Source organism: Wasmannia auropunctata, unplaced genomic scaffold (genome assembly GCF_000956235.1).
Source record: "Wasmannia auropunctata unplaced genomic scaffold, wasmannia.A_1.0 LD336095.1, whole genome shotgun sequence".
NCBI classification, from domain to species: Eukaryota; Metazoa; Arthropoda; class Insecta; order Hymenoptera; family Formicidae; genus Wasmannia; species Wasmannia auropunctata.
The window spans coordinates 2192943-2212144 of record NW_012026795.1 but is presented as its reverse complement, the minus strand read 5'-3'; the positions used below and the strand labels follow the sequence as shown (position 1 = coordinate 2212144).

General features: G+C 41.7%; 2 protein-coding genes across 3 annotated transcripts; one reads left to right on the top strand and one right to left on the bottom strand.

Annotated features, from left to right (window-relative positions):
* Positions 1-534: 534 nt before the first annotated feature.
* Positions 535-13559, bottom strand: LOC105462697. 2 transcript variants are annotated; one of them, XR_976093.1, is made up of 2 exons: positions 10603-10655; positions 535-1802 (listed from the first exon to the last, which is right to left on the bottom strand). XR_976093.1 is itself a non-coding variant. In XM_011709499.1 (2 exons), exons 1-2 carry the CDS (start codon positions 13353-13355, stop codon positions 1603-1605), a joined length of 330 nt encoding a protein of 109 aa, XP_011707801.1. In that variant the 5' UTR covers positions 13356-13559; the 3' UTR covers positions 535-1602. The 2 variants fall into 2 exon arrangements, 1 of the variants encoding a protein (XP_011707801.1); XM_011709499.1 differs by lacking the exon at positions 10603-10655 and adding an exon at positions 13226-13559.
* A 112-nt stretch (positions 13560-13671) lies between these two features.
* Positions 13672-17178, top strand: LOC105462696 (endocuticle structural glycoprotein SgAbd-4-like). The gene is made up of 2 exons (XM_011709498.1): positions 13672-13735; positions 16414-17178. Exons 1-2 carry the CDS (start codon positions 13721-13723, stop codon positions 16792-16794), a joined length of 396 nt encoding a protein of 131 aa, XP_011707800.1. The 5' UTR covers positions 13672-13720; the 3' UTR covers positions 16795-17178.
* Positions 17179-19202: the final 2024 nt, after the last annotated feature.

The following is a 19202-nucleotide window of genomic DNA, read 5'->3' as shown; positions in this document are numbered from 1 at the left end:
AATGCTCGCGTCTTACGGCGGGACGTGCAGCGGGTATAAAAACGAGAATTACGGCATCGCATTAGCCGGCGTGTCCGACGTCCGTTACGTTCAGGATACGTTCGCTTATACCTATATATATACTCGTGGACGATGCCGACCGCAGCGCGTCCGGTGCCGAAAAAGAAGAGAGACACCGCCTATGTGGATTAACGCTAATACTTTGTGTCGGACGAAACTGCGTACTCCGAGCCGTCGATCCTTCACGCGAATCCTTCTACGCATATTACGCATTAATAGAGATGTAAAATACGACGACGTGCTAACCGAACGAAGCGTCCGTCGCTCGATTACGAGCTGCTCAGGAGGAGGCGATCCTTGAAATTAATTTATTCCTGAGGTATTTTCCATATTCACTCACATACGGGCAACGTGGTATACCTGTGGTCGGAATGATTAAATCACTGGTTCGTCGCTGATGCTGCGCTTCCAAGGAATATCGCGTGGATAATGGTACGAAATTGCGCGTCGAGGAAACGTTTTTCGCGTCTCTCCCTCTCTCTTTCTCTCTCTCTGTCTCTCGTACGTTAAATTGAAAATATTTTTCGCGGCAAGACAAGCCTCTTCAATCTCAGAGTGGCATCTCTTCTCCCGTAAATCACTCTACTCCGGGAGTGTGTTTTAGGAGATTTACGCTGAACGAAGGAAAAGATGATATTTTCCTCCAATCAGTTTCCTTTATGTCCGATTTCTTCACGACGAATTTTCATTTATCCACGTCGAATTATACTGGCTCATAAATTATTAAATTTTTAAACAGTGATCGAGAAGACGCCTACCAGGTCATAGCTTAAACATTATATTTTATATAAAAATAGAACTGAAAATTACGGTGCGTAATTAATATTTATTAGTCTGCTAGAGCATCATTATAATAATCATTCGTCGTTTTGAATCTCGTTGAATTCCTATTAATTCTTGCCTCATATCCCTTGCCTTGTGTATACCGGCCAATCCAAGTCCCCCCACATCTCCACGAGCCCGTATACCTCGTACGTAGCGTCCGCATCGGAATCTGCATACGAGTCTCGCAATCAGCGGATGCAACGATTGGATGCACCTCGAAATATCTAATCGCCGGCTCGATCGTAGATCTCTCAGATCGCTCTGCCGTCATGTGTATAGATCACGCGGTCCCGAATTACTGCGATTGACAGTTCTAGATACGCCGGCGCGACCGATGCCTCGGACACCATGCAGGTGCTTGAAAAATTCCATCGTGATTAACCGCCATGGGTGGTCTCCGAGACGAGGTAATCGCTTCGCGGAAGCGAGTAAGGTATTTCGCTGTGGATGAAGTAGTCAGAATAATGAAATTCGGATGAATTAAATCTTACAAACATTATTTACAAATTTTGAATTTCGACGCTGGATCTAATCTATTCCCTTCATACAAAACACGATGACAATAGAATTGACTGAATAACAATCGTTCTTTCTCTAATCGTCGCTCCAATATTCAACTACATCGTATATATTGTACTTTTGTAAGGTCCGTCCCCTAGTAGACGAGCGTCGAGCACCGTCAATTAAATGCGCGAAACCGCCTCGCGCGAAATATCTCTACATGGATCTGAGGCCCGCCTCCGCGGGCGGCGGATATAATAGCTGGTTGCACGCTCGAAGGATCTGATCTGATCCCGATCTTCCTCCGTGTACCATGGGCTCCTCTTCTTTCGTTGCAACTGGTGCGACCTGGAGATCGAATCGTTGCACGGACGGAGCAATTTCAACGGTCCCAGCTGTACTTTCGAGTTTATTTTCTACAAACAAATTAGCAGACTCTTAGAGTAAATTTTGAGATTCTATAGGAGCATTGCAAACGATGTGTAAACCTTCTTTGCAGTGGAATACTTTTTGTGTATTACGAACGATAAAAGATTCAGTTTCCTATAATATTTATTCATTTATTATTCTTCTCAGCGGTCACGTAAGACATTAGTTATTTGTAATCTCCGAAAAATTAGTTTACTTCGTTTAATTAAATGTGTACTTCTTTACCGTCTGTTTAACGTAACAAACGAGACTTGTGACTTCGATATTCGTTAAAGACATCGTTGAGTCAGGCGGCGCGGTTATGCAACTGTAACTAGACCACCGGGTCGCGTCCGAGTACTCTATCGGTTCCTCCCAGGTATGCACGTCATTTCATTGCATCGCGCCTCGCCGAGGAGAAAGTCTTCCTCGTCACGATGTCGAGCCGCGAACTCCTTAGATACCAGTTATAGATTTTTCGACAATCCGATTGATTCAGCCGTATCAGCCGGCGCGATCGTCGAGTCACGACCGCGCGCTTAAGAAACGATAAATAATAATAAGCGGAATGAATAAAGTGCCGATACCATGTTGCTTCACGCGGCTAATTATCGAGTCTTGAAAATATTTAGACAATTATCTCTCCAATATTTTCGATTTCACACGGCCGACGTAGTTTCTGTGATTTACATATTACACGCAAGAAAAACGTGTTTTGATTATACAAATGAAACGTACACGATAGAATACATTTTGGATAAGATCGAACAGAATTTCTAATTATCATAATTAGATTCGATATTTTATACCTAGACTCGTTTAACAAATCTGATTATAAGGATTTAGTTAGTATATTAAGTTGGATTTATAAATTTTTTATTCACTAGACGTTTCTTTCATTAAAAAATTTTGCTGATGTAACTAAATAAATTTAGTATTATTATTAAGAAATTCTACATATTTAATTGGAATATATATTTAATAGGAAGTACAGTAATTTGTAGAAGAATCTTTATTTATTTTCCAACAAACACATATTGATAAATACCAGAATTTACCAGATTTTCAATTTATGCAACACTAAATTCTTTTTCTAATGTACTCTCTAAATTTTCTGGAGTGAATCTCACTCCAAAAGATTGAAAATACTGCCACTCGACCACTTGAGTGGCAGTATTTTCACTCTTTTGGAGTGAGAGTCACTCCAGAAAATTTAGAAAGTAGGTAAAAAAATTTTTTTCTGAAATAGCTTCTTTTAATTTACAGCTATAATTGAGGAAACTTATGATTAACCCTTCAACCGATCACGTTGGCATTTTGGCGTGGTTTTATGCCGTTGATAAATTTTCCGTTTCGCAGTCTTTTATGCGTCTCGCTGAAAGCAGTATAAACCTGACGATGTGCGTCTTAATGCATCTCATAAAGAAGTACGAGCGTCGGAGTTTTTCAGCTGGAGTTTCGCCTCGGCGCGATTAGGCGAGACGATTCTCGACGCGCGCCTCTTGCAACATAATGTCATAGATCATAGATCGCGGATCGTACGACTCTTATACCGGGAATCACGGATCATGAATTATCCAGTCATGAAAATCGGTAAAAAGAATCTACGAATTTTTGTTTAAAAAAGAAATTCCAGACGCAATAGGATGACGACAGTGTCACAGTTGATCACATACGACGTTAGATATATTTCAAAGTTGCCGATCTTAATTTTAATAGAAGGCAAAGTCTGAATTCGGGTTCAATCGATAACGAATTACATCAGACGACCAGACTCCGCGAGTATTCCGCAAAAAAGAAGCAATCTCTCGGTAATGAGCGTGCGAATTTATTCCGAGCGAAATGTACGACGGCGTGCGGCGGCGCGGCGGGGGTACGAGGCACGCGTGTGTGTGGAGAACGACCTTGACATATAAGCACCCATCACGCTCTAAGAGAGCGCCTGGCCGCAGGCGAGAAGACGTAACGCGTCGCGCCGAATTCAATTTTACTTTCATCCTCGCGCGAGAGCGGAACGATCTCCTCTCTTCGGAGAGAACAGACGCTGCAAAAATTACTTTGACAATTCGTGTGAGAGAGGCGGGACGGCGCGGCGCGCGACCGACTTTTAAGGCGCTCGATTAACGGCGGGAACGCGCCAGCTGTGGTTCCCACCCGCGCATTCTCTTCTTGCGCGACATTTAAAATTCCCGATCGGCACACGGCACGGCAACCGCGAGACGGCGTTTGTTCCTCCTCGGCGACGTGCCGAGCTCGGCGTGCTCGACACAAATCCCGCGACTGTCCCCGGGCATGCCCGTGCACCGGTGAAGAAATCATGCATATTCCGAGGAGCGGTATATAGAAGATGAACGTCCCATCTGCCGTCGAGAAATCCGAACGGCGAGGGCGACGTTAAAAAAAACATCGAGTAAATCGTAGCTGCAATTTTGATGTAACGGAATAATCAGCGCACACATTACCATTAACAACCCCCCTCGGTGCAATTATTGCCAGCCGCATCGGTCGCCGGCGCAGTTATGTTAATCGAGCGATGAATCATCGGGAACAGCATTTTTAAGCCGCGCGGCTTTGAACGGCCATTAGTTTGCACGCGAGAGAAGAAAAAAGTAAAACGGCCAAGATCTTCGAGTATCGGTTCATCTTGGGTTAAGGTATACCGCGTGTTGTAGGAAAATTCATTAATCATTCATGACGATGTAGTAACCAGTATATGAGTGTATTTATATATGGCGTGGTTAACATAAACGTGCGTTTTACCCGTTTATAAGTTCACCCGCGCGCGCCACTGGCGATATTTTAAAAGGTTAGATTTAAATCGGAACATCGGGACGGCATGAAAAAGATATATGAATCGCAATAAAAAACTATAAATCAATAACAACGATACGTAACATTAATAGCTTGGCCTATTTCATTCCGCGAATGTGTATGTACATCAAACTAATAAATATTGTCAATAATCTCGACGTGTTCAAAATAGAGATTTAAGAATATATGATCACTTTGATATCACTGTGATTTGAAAATTTGTCGACTATCCAAAGAATAATTAATTGAGAAAAACTGTATTATAGCTTGTCAATGAAAATAATTAGATCGACGTCATAACAATACGTTTGCATTTCTTTCTTTATTATTCTAAATATTCAACAAAATGCGTCATTCTATAATTGCAAATATAAAAAAAAAGAAAATAAATTATTGCATAAAATTCTGTGTTTCCTGTTAAATTTTAGTAGTTGATAAAAAATATAATAAAGTACTTTTCCATTTTTTTAAAATAGATCTACCAAACGTGAAAAATTGAAAAATTATTATAAATTTATATAACACTGTCAATTATTATTACAAGATCTAAATTTCGTCTATGGATCCATTAAATCAGTATCAATTATAAAATGATATTTAAGCAATCACTTAAACGAGCCAGTAAAATGCAATCTGGCAAATATCACGATATTCATATGTATAACGGCAAACATTTATTAAGCATCACTGATTTGTAGGATAGTGTATTACAATATTATGTATGACATAGATAGAAAACGAGTTATAAAGACAAACGGGGCTGCCGTTTGCATTAGACCCAGATAGCGGCCGGTGGAGGATGCGAAGGGTGAAGGATCCGCACGAACGTGAGGAGATGCGCGGCGATGCATCGCGCGCGAGAGAGACTCGGCACGAGTCGAAATATCATCTGGTAGAGAGACGCGCGTTGCTAAGCCGCGGCCTTATAAGTACGATGCTGGGATGGTTGTCGCAATACAGAGGCACGTCTTCACGCCGGCTGTTCCTAAGGCCGCGTCGAAAAGGAAAGGTTTGCACGCGGATGCGCCTACCACAGGCTCCTCCGTCCGCGTCGTCCGAGGAATGCGCGCTTGAATGGAAGCTGCCGGCTGCGAAAGACCGCGAGAAAGGGAGAAAGACAGAAATTGGCGGAATGAAGAGCGTGGAGAGAGGGCGAGCGAGCGCCGGTATGCGACCGTATATATGCAGTCGAACGACTGCGTGAATGGACGAGGCAAAGTAGTGGACGAGAAGTGTCGTGTGTAACCGATCGGTTTCGAATCGATAAAACGGAACATGGACTCTCCACCCTTCCCCCCTTCCACCCTCTGTCGCCCACCCTCGTGTCGTATATTTAGCGAGTAAACGCGGGTTGTCTGACCCTCATCCAGTCATCGATCGATGTTGATTATACAATTATCACATTATGAATAACATTAGTTTACAACCAAAAATCATTTTCAATCAGGCAGGATATTCTTTGTATAGATTTTTGGATGCAGAAAATGATGACGTAAGCCAAATTTTAGACCAGAGTAGGTCTGAAATAAATACAGTTTAATACGTTAAAAATTATTTTTTTTTAATATTTAAAATTTTTTTAAAATATTATTTTGAAATTATGATTAGAAGTCATAAATGTGTTGTTTATCTTCTTTAAAATGCATTTTTTAAATTTTATTATGCCTTACTTCTTAGTCATGTTATAAAGAATTTAAATATAGAATTTTTTGTTAAGACAGCAAATTTTTCGTCTCTGACGATGAAATCATATATATTTAGTTTATAATTTATGGCTATCAATATATAATATAATTTTTTAACGTGATATATTCCAAATGGATGTATGCAGAGTGTAATTAAAATAAAGTAACAAATTTCGGGTGAGCTCCCCACATTAAAATATAAAAAATATTTATTTACGGACGTATATCTACTCTTACTGAGATACAGCATAAAATGTTCATTAATAAAAAATTCAAAAGTAATATTTATTATTATTTAATATTATTTATTTTCAATTTTTGAATATTTATTGTAATTAAAAATGTCTACATTTTCATGTTGCAAACCTGACATGATGGTAATTTGTTTTGCAACATTGTTTTCAGCATTCAAAAATGTATAAGAAACGCTTTGTCTGGTTTGAAATAATAAAAAAAGTTTATTTTAACAAACACCAGTGTAATCTTTAAAGTAATTCTAGGTATTATAAAAAATTAATTATTTAGAATAACATCTCGATATTATGTTATAAATATACAAATGTAAAAATAATATCCAAAGAATTAAATCCAAAACAAATTAATATCTAAATTGTTAATATCGTTAAAATTAAAACAGAGATTTCCAGAACAGCTTTCGTACTTTTCTCTTTGGGCATGCGAGGGACATTCGCTTTGCTACGATACGAATTATCCGTCTACGTCGATGCAGAAGAAACCAAGTACCTGGCGCCGAAGTGCCTGCGTTTATCGCTGACATTTCGACTAATGATCAATAACTTCGTGCGCCGTTGTTCATTTCGCGAGCCCATCGGGGGCGAAGCTCGTTCGTGCGCGAGAAAACGCGACGCCGGAAATCGACAGGCGAACGCTCGATTAATAAAGCGAAGTCACAAACCCGCGGTCGCGAAGCAAATTAAACGTAAAATAATCTTCGTGACACTTTCCAATATATCATTGTATGCTAATTCTTTTGAAATACCTCGTTTTGCGTACAGAATAAATAGAAAAGGAAACGTTAGCCTTGCAAATTCACTGCAGCTGGGACGCGTCTTGGAACTTGTAGATCGTTTTGTAAATCCCAATTACGCGAACGCGGATTGCGTGCGGTGAGCATTTAGGCTTCCCGATTGGCTGGGAAAAAAGCAGTTAATGCCGATTTAATTATATTGTTCAAAAACAGCTACGCAAGTGTGATTCTCATTGATCGAGTACTTATACACTATACCTATAAACATGTATGTATGTATGTGTGCGCGCGCAGTAAACGCGTGAAACAGCCGATAGTGTGACGCAATTATATTTGATCATTCTATACGTTTCTGTGCCTGTATTCTCGCTGGGAGACAAGATAATGCTCGGACGATTGCATCAGTGACCGTCGTCGTACGCTGAAGTATTATACGCTTACGCGCGTGTACATATAACCTTTCGGATGTACACACATATAGCCGATATTTTGATATTTCAGGCATCATTTAGCGAAATCATTGCGTAAGTTTAGCATACGGAGTATATATTATTGCATGCTAGATGATTGACGCGAGTACGAAAGCGTATAACGTTACTTAACGTCATAACGTTACTTGAAAGATTTTTAATACTTCAATGGCAAGTTTAGAAAATTTTTATGGGAAGCGCGTTACAATTAAAAACAAAGTTTTCAATACAATTAAAATTATTATAATTAAGTATTAATTTTAATTTATTATTATTAATTTTTTCATGTATTTTCACAAAATAATATTTTAAATTTTTATAAAAGTCTGAAGAAATAATGTGTAGTAATGATATTTCGGTAAAACATTTAGAAATCATCAAAATTCTTAATTAGAGGAACCAAACAACGTTCTCTTTCAGTCCATAAATATTAACGTGTCGTAAAAAGTAACTAAAATACATTCAATTTTTGGTGGTATAATTAAATACATCAGTTCGAGAAAATTATGTTTGCTTAAGATGCAAATTACGCTCGGTTTAAAGTGTGTTTCATGAAATATTGAATAAAAATGTCCAACGCTTAATTTGGCACATCCTTAGGCGAGTTTTCGGTCGGAGACCGTTGACCGAAAACGAGGAGAAAAGAGTGTGCTGCACGCGGTAACGAGTCACGTGCGCCGTTCGAACCTCTCTTAATCATCAATTAAAATATTCGGCGAAAGTGCAGTCGTCGTCGTTATAACAATCATTTTGATCTCGTAACTTTTGACATTAATACGGCATGTTCAATTGGAAAATTATTTGAAAATCGTATTATGTATATTAAGTAATCCAATGAAATGTGAATAAATTGATAAAAATAAAAATAATCCTTCTTAGTCAGGTCTTTCGTTAAACGTTTTTCTGCTCCCCATCACCTCTTTTTTACAATCGAAACGATATTATTTGCATAAGAATTCTTGAACCAGACATATTAATAATCTTCAATTATTTCATGTGTAAAAATATATTTACATAAATAACAGAATTTTTTTTAATTCGGGACGATTTTAAAAAATGACCAATTTATTGATTCTCCATTATTCTAGTTTTAAATAAAATAAAAATATAGATTTTCAGGTTAAAATTAATTCGTTTGTGTGTAGAAGACACCAAATGACAAACTCACAAATCGACCTGCATTCGCGCGAGGGCGTCGTTCGGGACGACATGCCTTATAAGCCGCGAAGTCAAACCTCGCCGGAGGACCGGATATCAATCTTGAAGACGCGGCGGGAGATGCACGGGAATCAGGGACGCAATACGGCGTTACCTGCCGGTACCTCCGAAAGTAACTCAAAACGTTGTTGCACAGTCCCAGCAACTTTCCCGTCATCGCGGCAGTCGCATGCGACGCGGCGATCGTACCGTAAATACGGCCGAGATAGAAAGCAGGGTAGAAAGAGAAGTGGGCGGTACGCCGCGCCCCATATCGGGACGGTGTCCGATCTGTCAAGTGAATAAAAAATGAGGTGCACCGAGGTGCATCGTACGCGATGTTGGTCAGCGAGAGACGACACGTCGCCCGGGGCTGCACAATTGCAGCAGGTTTTATCGATTGTGCCCTTAAGCTATCCCCCTCCCTCTCGCCCGTCGTCCACCCACGATTAGTTATCACGCGCGTTATTGTGCATGTGTGCGATGAGTAACAAGATGTCTTACGAGATACGCGTTTTAATATAAAATGCAAAACGGCCAATAAATATGCAAGTTAAATAGCAAGTACATTTTGCGGAATATAAAAGTTGATAGCTTATCGTCTAAGTAAATCATCAACGCGCGTGGACGTATAGTATAACATTGTTAACTTATCGCGCGTGGTTGCGGGTTTCAATACGTGGTCACCGTTTTCATAACAGACACGGAGCGCGGCAAGAAGAACATGCAATAAAACTCGTCTTCGTGGAACATCTTTCCGATTTTTTGCAGAGCTGACACCCAGAGTGGTGATAACTCGCCACGGGAGACTCGCCGCCGTTAACAAACGATCAGATAGAGCCGCGAAAATGTTAGCCGGTGATGCGGGAAATTAATGATCCGCGGTGTGTTCGACGACGGGAATCTTCGATTACGTTAACGATCGGCCGGTCTCTCCTCGGGATATGCACTCTACTTTGGAAATGCGCTCCTAAATCGCGAGATAAGCAGAACGTTAGCCGCTTTCACGACTGATATTTATTTCGCGTGTCCTTTGTACACCTACCTGACGCGGCCGCAGCAGCGTTACGTAACGCGGCTAATTATAAGTCCAAACGAATCGTGCTATAACTTTCCCCTATATTCATCGGACGATCGTTCCGCGATCGGCCAGATAGCGATCGTTCATTTCGTTCCCTTACGCATTCAATTAACGTTCCTTCTCCAAAATCCACGTTCTGCAAAAAGATCTTCTCACGAGTTCAATTGTATTCGCGCGACAGTGACCTGATACGAAAGTTGAAAAAATCGACTGATCCTTTTACCGAAAGTTTTTAGAGAAAGTTTTGAAAAGGTTTTCCCCTGATAGATTTTCATTGATTAAGTCATCGTTGCGCGAAGTACATCATTTAGCTTTCAGTGATAATGTTTTTTTCATGAATCTCATTATTTAACGCTAATTATATTTGACGGTTTAGAATAATTTATGTCTTAAAAAATAAAAGTGACATTTAATTAAAATAAAAAATCGAATCGCTTGGTGAGTTTTATCTTAAAACGTAAATTAGACCACGAATGATATATATTGGGCAAAGCTCCTAATGTTTTTATATGATATAATATTTTGTAAATGTTATCTTACCGGAAAATTATCGCGCCGTAAATTTACAGTACTTACGCCGAGCTGACGTTTCGTTGTAATCCGCGGCGAGCTAAAGTATTCCAATGAGCAATCGCGAGACGCATTTTAGCATTTATCATGTCGAGCGTCCTCGACTTTCAAAGAGAGACGTTCGCCTTTCTACAGTTTCCCCTTCGCGTTCCCTTCCTAGTTCCGATTGACGGATTATTTTATAAACCAACCCCAACGCGCTTTTCATGCACGGCTCGTGAGCCGCAAAATGTAAATGCGCTCTCGCGAGAAAATCGTTTGGATATATCGATGACGTGACTTTGTGAATCACGCGGGTGCACGGCGCACCGCGGCGGCGGCGGCGGCGGCGAGCAGCTGGCATTCCTAGAGACACACGAGAATTTATTGTCGTGCTACGTGCCCCTTACATTTCCCGTAAAAGAAGAAAACTAATGCCTATCGAGGCATAATTCACTGTTCCCCCGTCGGATCCTGTCTAATGTTACATCGGTATACCTCGCCAGTAATGTCCGCGATCAATAATCGCACGTAGGAAAATGTACGGTCTTCCCACCAAAGTTTCCTCAAAGAAGAGAGAAAGAGAGGGACTGCGACGTCGCTGAATTAGTACTAATTAACGTTGCTAATTAATCTTAACGATGTCCCCATGATTCGCTTTGACATTGAACATCTTGATAATTTACATTTTCATCTCCAAGTCGACTCCACGAGATTTAATGCCTTATTTTTGCTGTGTCTTAACACGTAACTGTCACGATGGACATGCGTCTGACTTTTCAATGCCACCTTGGTGATTATTTGTAACTGACGCTATTACAATTTTTCAGAACGTTTGTAAAAAAAATAAATGTCTAATATAAAAATCTAAATATCTAATATAAAATTTTTAATAACACTAATAAGTTAAGAGCAATGTAAAAATGGATTACTTCACACAGTACTCTCATGAGGGTGCGGTTTTATTTAACTATATATTTTTCATTACACAACATTTTATCATATTACATACTTGCAATAACAATTCTATTATATAGCGTAAGACACGAAACTCGTTAGGCAGGAAACGTGTTAATCGCGAATGCACGTACTTCCAGCGAGCGGAATTTCCCAGACAAATATAACCCCTTCTATCTCGTGCGGAGACATTAACATAACTGATCGGCGATATTTACTGACAATCTCAAACATCCCAATGGAATAGCATTGATTATTAATTAGATACGCATGTTAGGCGCATGCATAATCCTGCAGCTTCCGGCACATGCATCGCTTTATATCAACCGTATACTGCGCTGTCGTGTATTACGTAATAACGTCGTAAGAGAAAAACAGATCCAATATTATTACGCGGCTGCGCGTTCCTTGCGAAACAAGAAGAAAAACCCCTTTTTGCTTTGCAAATGTATACGCGTGCGTGCGAGGGAGTGTTCCCGGGATCGCGCGTAACCCACATCCTCAGATGAGAAAGTTCCGACGCGCGGCGTTGTTTCTCTCACAATTTCATTATGCCAAAAAGATTGAAGTCCCGCGCCAGCGTCCTTTCTTTTATTTAATTATTTTTTTTTTACGCAACTCCTCGACTACAGTTCCGCCTCGATTAAACGCTTAGCGCGGGCTCGTTAGCCACGCAGCTACGGAAAGTTCAGCCGTGACGAGGTAAATGCGATATAGCGGGACGCTTCACATAATTATCGGTCGATAATGAGAGATTGTCAGGCCGTTTCCGATTGATTAGAGAGCGGACAATTTGACCGCGCATGTCGTGCGTTTGTCATTCGATTTACTGGCCGGGGGCTGCGAGGGATCCCGTTTGATTTTATCGCGCCAAACCGTAATTTCGACTTTGCAATTAGAAAAAATCAAGGTAAATAACCATTTGACCGACTGATAGTTTAATGACGGGGTGATTTGTTGATTAGAAACGCGAAACGCGCGTTAGCGGCGGCGATTAATGTTACGCAACACTTGCGTGAGCGATGAAACGGTGAAAAAAAACCAAGGAAAAAAATAAGTGGAAAATAATGACAAAGGAATTGAATTTTACCGTGTCCGCGGTATATCGCTAGGAAAATGCCAAAGCGATGGGCGGCGCCTGTCTAATAAATCCGATCCGGAAGGTACGAGTTTAAGCTATTCCCATATGTGTCACATACATGCGTTGTTCAAACGAAGGGTGTGCAGCTTTTTACAAAAAATCCACAGCATAAATCTGTCGCGACAGCGGCACGGCGAAACAGTCTCTCGAGCCACTCGCTCTCTTAATCTGACAGTAACGGCACTCAAATGCACGAATGATTGAAAATATGATAGACGCCACTAACAGAAACGTTATTTTTATTCACCAGACCTTCCAGATCTCTGGCCACGATCCGTCCAGCAGCAATTGCTTGAATGGCAATTTCCTTGAACTCGCCGTAAGAGAGTCTTACCTCGCCTCGTAAAGAGAAAATAGCGGAGGAGCACGAGCTTGAAAGAAGTTATATAACAGCATTACGCGTACATCTTTCCGTCTACACGAGACAATAGTAAAAAAAAAGTCCGAATAAATCCGATTAACGAAACGACAAGGAATACATATATATACTTTTGTATTTCGAACTCGACCGCGAGGTCTACCGGCGGGAATAACGATTGACCGCAAACTCACCGAGGCCGAGTGTTTCCGGCCGACTGTAAGTCGACGGAAAAGAAAAACGGATCCCCGCGCGGCGGATCGTCGTCGTGAAAGAAATTGTGACAATTGAGCAAGCGTCCTCCAACGGGGGACCCGATGACATTTAGCGCAGTGTGACATGGTGATCTCAGGGAAGGTGGTCTCTCCTCGGATGCTGATGTGGAGTGTGTTGTCTCTCGGCTCACCGACGGCAACGCACACTTAAACACACACGCGCGCACACGTGCGCACGTGCACGTAACGACGCAACGCCGGTGTTAAACCGTGGATCCGTGTAAACCCCCCTGTCTGTCCCCGGCACGGCGGCCCCTCTGTGTGTCCCCATGTACATCCTTACATACTATCGTAACGCGGTGACCGTCGGTGCAACGGACCGTCGGTGGTGTTGGTGATGCCTCCAGGGGTATATATACGACGAGCGCTGCGGGGCTTGATAAACACTTGCCCATCAGCGATTACTGCCGCAGCATGTACACGTCATTGGTAAGCGTTTAATTAAGAGGAAAAGAAAGCTCTCGGTGGCGGGAGGGGCGAGGGTTGGGAGGGGGGGAGGAAGCCGGGGATCAAGGATGCCGGAGGGCAACTTCCGCCGCGAGAGTATAACGATCCGCGGGTAATCGTATAGCCGGGTCGTGTGAATCTGACGTGCATTTCCGGTCCCCGGCGGTGCCTGGGATCCCCTGTGCGCGTATCCGAACGCTCTGTGAGTTACGTTGTTGTAAGTGACACTTCTCGATTATATCCGGTATAGCGTATACCCGGAAACTCCGGATAGACTCCGGGGACTCTCGGATGTCGGATGGGTAGAAACGCGGGGCGAAACTCCGGGATCGGAGGGTAAGTAGCGTGTCCCGGAGGACAGTTGGTGTAAGGATATCGATCGACATCGTCGGGATACACCCAAAATCTGCTGTGTTCGCGTGTAACACGTGTAAAACGGTTTCATGTTATGTTTAGCAACGATCGCGTGTATGACGAGCGATACACGGTATGTTTTAACCGGGAACTGAGACAGTCATATCTTGGCGAAAATACCGAGCCATGAATAAATTGTATCTTATAATAGACAGAAAGAGAATTGCGAGATAGCGGGGCATATTACTCTTTAATTACTTTCGCGTGCCTTATATTTTAACTATAGAATTATTAAAACTACATTTAAAATGATTAATTTTTTGCTAAATTTATAATAATACATTTTCTGAAATTTTCCGTTATATTGCAATATGTAAATTATTTAATTAATTATAGTATATTTAAATAGTAAAAATATGTATACGTTTATAATTCTAGCAATTCTGATAACAGTCGATAATTCTAGTGTTAACAGCATTTCAAAACGTACTAATCGAACTGTATTAATTGCTTAAAATCGAAGAGTTACTAGGCATAACAGCATTTCCATAAATCATAGAATATAACAGATCATTTCAGTTTTGGACAGGCAGTGTATTCGGTATGATTTGTTTAGCGCAACAATCTCTAAATCATCCATTAAGATAAATTCAGCTTCACAGAATAATTTCAGACTGATATTAACGTTTCCAATAATGATCTATTGTAGAAAATTACTTTTTGCATCCTAACAAGATATCGTCTTATTTGCAGTGTCAAATAATTATTCGCAAGACTTATACAATTCGGTAGAATTATATACAATAGTAACATCAATTGTATCAGCGTCGTAAGGCTTATTTTATTCAAGGTGCAGCGTCTGACCTAATAACGCTGATACTACCGCGATCCCTGTTGTGTCTGACTCAAAACGGTATCACTACTGGCGACGCGCAGCGCCCGTTTCCATTGACTCGTAGAGCTTTCTCTGCGTCGCAACACGACCGATCTAGCGATTGCGAATATCATTGTTGAATCATGAGTGATAAACAAAGATCACAATATACCAAACTTCGGAAACTTTAATGTTGCTATAATACGAATATTTCGATATCACGCATCTAATATTTCGACATAATATGTATACGAAATATTAGATAACGTATATCTAATATTCGCAGTATACGATTATATTGGAGATTGCGAAAGTTGTTAATTAATCTTAATTATTTCGTTTTTTTACTACGTCTCGTAATTCGCGTCTTCGAGAATATTTAAGTAGCGGTAGGTTATTAGCGCGTATCGCATAAACACTTGTGCAACGACGCAGAGTCTCAAACAAGGAAGCTAACGAGAAGGCTAATGTTCGTCCGATGTTTATGCACTTGGAAACTTAACCGGTGGCGGTTGACTAACGTTGCTTAGTTCTGCGCAACCGCGATCGAGCCAGCAGATACCGCGGCTCCCGATACTTTATCGTTGCCCACCGGTGTTAAATTATATTACGCCGCGGGTGCATTCCCATTTGCTCAATCGTCACTTTAATCGAGAGCCCATCGGATCGATATCGAGCGAACGATAGACCGATCTAACAAAATTATTATATTAATTATTATATCTTTAATCTTTAAATATGAGTATTACTTTTACTTTCATCTCACCGCTCGTGGATCTTTTTCCAATTTGTAATCTTGACTTCGATGCAACAGCCAATACCGCGAAATTTCATAACATAATGTCACGTTCAAATGATTTCAATCAATCAATCAATATTAGAATCTTTTACTCACAGGTTGTGTTTAGTTGTAAAAACGTACATATATGTGTGTGCTCTATCTGAAGATGTGAAAGCTTCGCTAAATGTGGGAGGTCAATACGCAGATGAACACGGCTTAGGGGAAAAAAAGGATTAATTAAGATAGTCGATGACACACGGTAAATCTGTCACCGCGGTATTTTCCAATGATAAATCATTAGTGAATGTTTTTAACGATTTAATGATGGCTATTAAACAAATAGTAACTTCATTAGTCTTAATGATTTTACAAAAGCAATTAATTTTGTTCAAAAGTACTGCAGTATACCATATTATATTGTCACCAAGATAATTACATTAATTAGACCTTAATGTTTGAATTTACAATTAAATACAAATTTCTCTGTATTAAAAATTTAACAGTAAATGAGATTTTTCAATTAAAATCCATAGCTAGAATAAATGCACTATCGCGAGCTTCCCGAGTCGCCCATAAATTATTTCCCTCCAAAGTAAATACGTATTATTCATCTCCCGCGCAATTAATATTTTTTTGCTCTACCATCGTCAGGTAGCCTTGATCGCGTTGGTAGCCTGCGCCGCGGCAGCGCCTGCCGACGAGCCGATACCGATCATCAGCCAAAGCCAGGACGGTCCCAATCCGGACGGGTCGTACAAGTGGAATTACGAAACCGGTAACGGTATCAAAGCCGAGGAGGAGGGCCACGTGGAGGACGCCGGGTCGGAGAACGAGGCGATGAAGGCGGAGGGCGGCTTCAGCTACACGAGCGACGACGGACAGGCGATCTCCCTGACGTACGTGGCCGACAAGAACGGCTTCCAGCCGGTGGGCGCTCATCTACCCACCACACCGGAAATCCCGCCGTTGATACTGAAGGCCCTCGAGTGGAACGCGGCGCATCCGTCCAAGGATGATGAGAACCAGGTGTAAAAACAGCGATACCGGCGCCGGCCGTCCAGCATGTGATCTCACGACCTCCACGAGTAATTATTCCGCCACGAGAATGGAAGACGATCCACGGTAATAAAGGTCCACGGTGACGCCACGGACGGACGGAGTGTTGCCGCCGCGCCGCCCGCGCGTCGTCGTCCCTCGCCCCTCGAAACGAACACGGACTACTCTGGTTCAAATTGTTGTAAATATTTATTGTAACACGACATTATACACATGCGTATATTTTACTATATTGTATTGTATTGTGTTAATATATAATATGTATTTGAAGAGACGCGAACGCGCGTACGCTGCACGACTGACTCGTCGTTAGTTGCACGCGTCACGGTGCATTAAGAATAAACGTTGCATCCCAGGAGAGACAGTCGCTATTCTATTAATAGGCCTGATCCCCCCGGCGAAACGCGCGAAAATGTGTGCTAGATTCTGCTGCAGATCCGCGGGCGTTTCAGGAAGGATGCGGGTAAAATTTGCGACGGTGCATTATAGACGTGGTATATAGCGCTGCACGTATTATCTTTCTCCCCATCTCCGTTCTGCGAATTAAGAATTAATTTCTTTTCTTTAACACACGCGTGATAAAATTAATCCTCGATTAGATTGATCCTTGATTGAAGATCGCCTGCGGCGTTTGCCGTCGAATCACGGGCTGTTTCCGGAATGTACAGTCCAGCGCGCGATTAAAGATGGACTAAAGATAAAGAGGAGCCTGCATTCGAGCATTATCTATGTGGATATACAATAGACGTCGGCCATCGCCATAAGCCAGACTGATTTACGATAGAAAGTCGCGCGACTATTACCGTAAGATATTACATCGCTGTAAACACAGCTGCCGCGCGCGTCTTTATTACAGCGGACCTTGCTCGCTATCATTAATCAATCACGTGGAGTGGAGTGGACAAAGACGTGGTACGCGCCTTATGTAACGCGCGTCATATGGGGACCGCGGGTAACTTTTGATTGCGTCTGGTGCAACGAGAGTTTAGACATCTCGACGGGGGCTTGTTTACTTAACCGCTCCGCGCCGTTAATAACGATTCGCGGTATTCATGGCACCATGGTAACAATCTAATTAAATTTAATCCTTATATAAGCCGGCGGCCGCGATCGAGCTCGCGGGCTGAAGTAACTGTTGCAGCAGGGTCAGATAAATCTCAATTCGTAAACGCGCACCGAGCGCTATAATTTATTTGAGCGATTTCGCGACAGCCAGTCTAAACTGTATTTTTTTCAAATATCTCTTTTACGACGACACCGCGCTCGAGGTCCTGCGACCTCGCGCTCTGTGGTAATCGGGAAGGGGTGATTAATAAAAATGTTGCTCTCCCGAAGATCGAGACGCGAGCTGTCTCACTCCACGCTGGTATACGACAAATATAAATTAGCTCTGACACATTCTCCTCATACGACTCTTTTCATCCAGCGCGATTTGCGCTATTACCGACGATCGAGGCTTCATCCCGCACAAAGAGATCTGCTATCTAAAGAGGAACGATGTACATACAAGAGCAATCGAATCTCCAAAGGCTGTCACTCCGCTGTCACACTTCTGAGACATGGGAGATACAAATCGGTGCTAACGCGTTTCTTTTCTCGGCCGCTTTCATTTCGCCTAATGATCGAATAGCGATACGCGCCGCGCTTCGCTTCTCCGATATCGAGAATTAACATGTCACGGTGATACCGCGGATAATCTTCTCGCGCGCGGCGTCGTTTTCGCAGGCAGCGTTGCAGTCATCTATCCGGGGAGACTTTCCAAAAGGTCGTCTAGGGGTCCGATTCGACACATTGACGTTGACATCCGACAGCTCTCGCGAGGGTGGAGGAACCGGAACCGATTATACGTCTCGCGGCGTTCTCTCGTTGAACTTTCACCGCAGGCGCCGCGACATTCGTCATGTATTGCCGTTTAGCACGACGTGAGTCGTGTTCTAAATTTGTTACAGCATCACGTAACAGCAACTTATATAAATCTTCCCGGCGCAAGCTCCCGCGCAGTTAAATCTTTCAAAGTTTATTCCCAGAGAAAGAGTGAGAGAAAGAGAAAACAAATTGTATACAAGCTTTAAATTATTTTTCCCTAAAGTACAGTTTCCTTCGACTAAGAATTAGTTAGTAAATCTTTTATGCCACTCAAAATTTAACGTAAAGTCATATTTCTTATTCGTAAATGTAAAAATCTCAGAAAATAATAGCGTATTTAAAACAAGCAGGAACATAAAGATTTCACAAAAATGATAGTTCTTGTACAAATGTTTCTCAAGTTAAAATTGTTCAACGTTTAAATTACTGAAGAAAATTATTCAATTGTTGACCTGTATTGTCAGGATAATAGTATTCTTCTTACGACACGAAGCTTTATTATCCGCGGTTAGAGAAAG

Excerpts from the sequence above, each read along its gene's own strand:
- LOC105462697 (XM_011709499.1), bottom strand. The coding sequence starts at position 13,355 with ATGTCATCGGGTCCCCCGTTGGAGGACGCTTGCTCAATTGTCACAATT. Across the intron at positions 1,803-13,225 it reads GCCGGAAACACTCGGCCTCG|AAAATAAACTCGAAAGTACA; the intron begins GTGAGTTTGCGG and ends ATTTGTTTGTAG.